The sequence below is a fragment of the Triturus cristatus genome, chromosome 12 (assembly GCF_964204655.1).
Source record: "Triturus cristatus chromosome 12, aTriCri1.1, whole genome shotgun sequence".
NCBI classification, from domain to species: Eukaryota; Metazoa; Chordata; class Amphibia; order Caudata; family Salamandridae; genus Triturus; species Triturus cristatus.
The window spans coordinates 528,750,240-528,756,239 of NC_140595.1; the positions used below are offsets into that span (position 1 = coordinate 528,750,240).

The following is a 6,000-nucleotide window of genomic DNA, read 5'->3' on the forward strand; positions in this document are numbered from 1 at the left end:
ATTCACCCAGTGGCAGCTCCTCCTCTATGGCGGAGGAGCGCAACCCCACTGCTTTCTCGCAGTGCGAGAAGCAAAAACATAACATGGTATTAAGTTTCAGTTATTACCATTTTCAGGTTTCCTTTGCGGGCAGGCGGGAGGGCAGGGCTGCTCTGCTAACAGAGCAGGGCAGGGGAGGAGTATTTTACCCACTCCTAAGGGTGCAATAACTGTTTGGTTGGCCCTCTCGGGCAGCCCAAACCAGTCATGCGCACTTTCCCCTTTTCCGTGCAGGCTGCATTACAATTGATTGTTGTATATTTTGTTGGCTGCATTACAGTCTGCATGGAGAACATGCCCACCTCCACAGCCCCTGGCTGAGCGCCGTGTCTGTAGGGCTGATTATTTGAGAAGCTGTAGGCTATTCATGGATCTGTACAAGACCCTCATAGCCCAGCCCACGTGTCCCTCGGCCGATAAGGCAGCGATCACAGGTATATAAGAAAATAAGAGATTCAACTTACGCCTTCACATCTGCAGTTTCCTGTGAGGTGCGTGTGAGGGTGCGAGAACGTAAGCGTTCCCCTGCCTGCTGAATTTCCTGTAAATTGCGCTCGACATGAGGTAATTCTGAGATGCCCTCGGTCTCTGCTGCAAGCTGCTCTGCCTGCTGAAGAAGCTCTCCAAATCCTTCTGTGTCCATCTCAAGGGAAGCACTTCAAAGAAACAACAAAAACACATATGGAAGAATAAACAAAAAATTATCAAGTTTTAGTATTAACTACTTCAAATGAGCTAATGAACTATGGAACACACCTCCCCATTCAAATCTGCTTCTCCCTAAAACAGCAAAACAGACATCAATACAACTTGTATTTAAACGGAAAAACAAAAATAAAGACTTTTTATATTGCCTTAGAAGGACCATGCAGTGAAATTCTGCAGCCCTTCTGTCTCTTTCTTCTCAGGATAAGAACAATGCACATTTGCCTTTTCACATGCTACTGGAATAGATCAAACACCCAGTCCTGAATGAACACCATCCTCCTTTTATCTCTAGAGCGGTGAATACAATTCATGCAGTTATGTTTCGTAGTTTTCCTCTTGATCAACAAAAGGTGAAACTGGTGAGGATGAGATTGCTCAGACCTGTGGAGTGTGAGCACTGCACTTATGCTTAAGGAGTTCCACAAAGCTTACTCAGGATGCAGTGATATCCAGCCACCCTTTTGTCACATGCAGTCTGGTCAATCTAGTTTGTCTTTGAATAGAAATGGGTCTTACTCATTCCATTTTTGATGTAGTAAACTGTGTGTGCTATGACATGACTCACGATTCATACAGCATCTAAACACCATTGGGGAAATATCTCAGTTGTTTTAGATCTTAGTCTACTGCATGATGATTCTATCCATAAAAAGCAATGATTAATACAACAAACAGAATCTTCAAAATCTCCCAGGATGAAAGGGTCATATTCACTAAAGAGTGCATAGGGACAGGGTGAAATGTGTACATTTAACACTAAAGCTAAAACAAGATGATGTCACCAATGATATCATCCAGGATGTTATCAGTGATATCAAATGTAAGGTCTTCATCAGTGCTTGGCAGGGGTGCAAGTTAAAGTTGATTAATATATTCCTATATGGCCAGTTTTGGTGTTTTCTTCGGTTTTTACCCAAATTTTCATATCAGCACAGTAACTGCTTTTTTGTTGAATTTCTGAGGTTATTTTAAGCATACAGTAAGAAGTTATAAACCAATTTAAGCATTACTTCATTTTGACCTGGTTTTGTTTTTCTCAGCAAATTTCAGTTTTTGTTTTTTTTATCATATACTACATCCAACAGTGGGTCAAGGGCACCCAAACCCCGCTACACACAGCTATCAGCCATGGGCAGCTGGGATTGAACGTAGGGTTAGGCCTTTTGCCAAGCCCTGCAACCAACCCATGGCCCTTTCCAAGTCCTGCTATGCACAGACTTGCACCATGCTTGGCCAGGCCCTGTGGGGCCCTTAGGGAACCATAGGCCATGCATACCAGGGTGTGACCATAGGGCCTGGTCTGTCTTTCACCCCCTTTATTCTTTCAAGGATTTGCTAACCCTGTTTGGCTCCCAACTTTGGTACTGCAGATCCAAAATGCACGACGGGAGCACAAAGCTGCCTTATACAGTGGAGTTGCATTTATTTTTTGCATTCAGGTCTGTGAACATGGGTAAGAGGACTGCCCATGGACTACTTTTAACCCCGTCAGCCGATTTATACATTTTTGTAATGCTAACTTCTTCAAACAAGTGAACGGGTTTACACAAAGCCAAACAAAAATCTCAAAAGTCGCACCGGGTGCAAAAGGGATCACAATTAATCCCATAAGTCACAAATGATAAATTGCATATGTCTTCTCTTTGTTATCCCTTTTTAGTTGCAGGTTAAATGTATAACCAATAAATATTTTCGTATCCCGTTCAAAGCGTGCTCTAGCTCTAGGAAGAAGATGGGTGAGTGATTCACCTCGCGTACATTTATGCACATTACTGAAATAACCTAGACTATAGGTATTCAACATTTATGGTCCTGATGAAAGCCATGAGAGCCGTATGGGCTCCTTTTGGCAGAAACAAGTCGACCTGACTAACAGGTGTTGTGGACTACTAAATTGCCCATTGCAACACCAAACACATTTTTAATATTATCCTCATTCAGTTTTCATTAAAATCAATCGCACTGGATAAGAGATCCTTTTAAGCAAGAGCCACTGTTGTTACCCAGACAGTCTCCCTCCTGGAGGAGAGTGTAGTATCACTTGGAGAACGGAACACTCAAGTGATAGAGACCTGATGATGACGCTAGCCACCAAATCATGCAAACAGAGGTAAAACATACTTCAGGTCGTGACAGCATGGTTGAGGGTCTCAAGAACATTTTATTTCAGCGACCCTAGCAAGACAAAGATTCATGTGGTTCATCCCCCCCTTTCGATTTTTTTGTCTATATAAACAGGAAGCTAGATGAACTTCTACTTCTTCCTCCCTCCTTCATAGATTTGTAACATGCTATTAGCCCATTGTAACTTTCAAAACTAGTTTGCCAATAACTTAAGCTGCTATCTTTAAAGTTTCAGATTGATTCGTCAAGCAGGGGCCAAGAAAATCCTTTCAGTAGTTTTGGAGTTATTAAAGAAAAAAGATTTATAGATATTTAGGGAGGCGAATCCAATGTGAATCCGACAGATCTCATGCTGAGATCTGACTGGCTACCAATACTTCAACCAAGAAGTGTTGGCAGCCAACTAGGGACTTGGCCGAGTCCCAAGAATCAGCTTTAAAACAAACGATAATGAAAAACACACACAAGTGCATTTTCCTGTGCTTGTGTTTTCCTAGCCCGGAGGTAATGCATTTTATATAGTTAGGGAAGGGGGGCACATGCGCCACCCCTCCCAGGTCCTATTTCGGCCACAGGGATCCCATCCCTCGGGATGTGTCTCCTCGATGAATTACATAATTTGTTATCGCCTAAAAGTCAATTAACTTAATAATTAAAGGTGACACAGCATAATTTCCCCCAATTTGTTTACATAATTCCCGTCAAAGTAGCTTGTAGTGAGCAGTGACATCATATAGGTAAACCGTATTTAGTATTAAAGTAAAACCAAGAAAGTAAAACAACCAATACAGAAGAAAACATAGATGTAAATACATTTTTATGGTTAGTACATTTGTTCCACCTTTACACCAACACCCCTTCCACCCCCCCAAAAAAGAAATAAGAGTGGGCTTGGGCCCTCGCAGCAGCCACCCCTCCAGGAGCCGATCCATCCCTGCTCACCAACTCCCCAACCTGCCAGCACTACCCCTACGACCACTTAGCCTGCCTCCAGCACAATAGGAAAGGAAGATATTCAAACAGTGCAGCAAGCACCTTCCCTAAAGTATAGGAGGCTCCGTGACGCCGACCTCAAAGCCTGCCTATTATCTGCATTATGCAAAAACAACAGTTGATGGACAAAATGTAGAACAATGTCATACATTCACCCCAGTTCAGTGATCTGGGCCTAAATCCATCGTTTTCGTTCCAGTTTGAACCCAGCCATATGCAAATCAGACTTGACCCTGTGCCTCATGGGAACAGTCCAGCCCGAACTGCCAAGCCAGGTCCTCCCTGGACTGGAAACAAGCATCCTTGGACCGGTTTTGGGGTTTCACCCCTCTTCAGCCAGGATAGCTTGATTCCAGTGGCAAGGAGAGCACGGGACCCACGTCTGGGCATACCCGTCTCACTCGGGGTGACAAATGCAAAAACAACAGTTGATGGACAGAATGCAGAACAATGTCAAACATTCACCCCAGTACAGAGATCTGGGCCTAAATCCATCGTTTTTTTTTACTCACCATGCCTTTCCAGTTTGAACCCAGCCATATGCAAATCAGTCTTGACCCTGTGCCTCATGGGAACAGTCCAGCCCAAACTGCCAAGCCAGGTCCTCCCTGGACTGGAAACAAGCATCCTAGGACCGGTTTCAGGGTTTCACCCCTCTTCAGTCAGGATAGCTTGATTCCAGTGGCATGGAGAGCACGGGACTCACGTCTGAGCATACCCTTCCTACTCGGGGTGACAAATGCAAAAAGAACTATTGATGGACAGAATGCAGAACAATGTCATACATTCACCCCAGTACAGAGATCTGGGCCTAAATCCATCGAAATTGAAAAGCAGGAGTTCGATATGAAAACGTATATTTTCATAACTCATAAGTTGATATTTGGAGAACAAGGTGTAATTTCCAAATTAAATCTACAGCGTATATTTGAGTGATAAATCATGCGGCACTGGGGAGACATCACTATCATTACCTTGGTGCCAGGGGCATTGCAGTTACATAGAGGCATTCCATATTGAAAAAGCCATTTTCACATTACTGCTGGTAGCCATTCCTGATGAATTTAGGCGATCACTGCTTGTAACTTTGCATTTGATGCCCCTGATGTAATCTTGTCTGATGTGGTCGCTGTGCAACACTGGTATTAGTAGCTTGGGGTGATTTACATTGAACAGAAGTAGCTCTTATTTCACAAAAGATTGGAGAACCCTGGTCTAGTCTTACCACAATAAAGGCGCTAGTACATCACTACTCCCCCCCCTCCCACCCAGCAGACCTACCCACTGTCCTCCGCACCTCTGCCACAAACTATCCATTCTATCACATATTGACAATAAATTGACCCTATACAGCTTTCGGTTACCTTGCGGATACGTTCGCGTGACATAAAAACCACCTACATACATGTAGTAATAAGATGTATAAACCCAATACAACAATACATTCTTCAATATGCACTCTACTTCCTTCCACTGTAACTAAAGTACCCACTTGACAACTACTTACATGCATACAAGAAAGCAGGCCGGCCACTATACGTATTCGAGCTCTAAGCGGATATCATTTGGAAATAACTTTAGCACTTCCGGGTAGCACAACAACCAATCCCACGGTTTAGGTAGGGGTAGTGCTAATATGTAACGAAACCCAGGATTGGAGATTTAGAGTCACTTTACCCAATCTTAGTCCGCTGCACAGAATTCTAAATGGTGATTGGCTGCAGAGTCTACACGTGCTTTTGCCTAGGGTGTAATCTGGCGGCTACCGCTCGGTTTTGAGTTGCGGAGTGGCGGCTGGCGGTTCGTTTGAGTTTGCCGGGCGAGTTTAGTTTTGTTAGTCCCGTGCAGAGTTAGCTAGGGTGGTGCTGGTTGTGGTTTTGAGGGGAGTAGTGTGGGTTAGCAGGGCAGACCCAGGTAGTAGGATTGTACCTTTTGTCAGGTAGGCATACATGTCAATAGACCCGATTTAGGCGAGAGAATCCCGATTTTTAAAAGCCGAAACGGCTTACTTTTTGCCGTTTCCCGCTTGAAATAGCCTCTACTTCAATAGAAGCCATTCTCCCTATTATTTTAGTACAATCTCCTTCTTTCCTCTTCTAAATTGTTGGCATGTATGGGCAGGACGCTTTTGGCTGT

General features: G+C 43.9%; 1 protein-coding gene across 1 annotated transcript in view; it reads right to left on the reverse strand.

Annotated features, from left to right (window-relative positions):
• The window catches only part of NUP93 (nucleoporin 93), a 451,198-nt gene extending 445,691 nt beyond the window's left edge, over window positions 1-5,507 (reverse strand). Inside the window, exons 1-2 of the mRNA XM_085639933.1 lie at window positions 5,372-5,507; window positions 504-695 (exon numbers count right to left, since the gene is read on the reverse strand). Of these exons, the coding sequence (XP_085496059.1) occupies window positions 504-682 (179 nt within the window). The 5' untranslated portion in view covers window positions 683-695; window positions 5,372-5,507. The remainder of the gene's footprint in view (window positions 1-503; window positions 696-5,371) is intronic.
• Window positions 5,508-6,000: the final 493 nt, after the last annotated feature.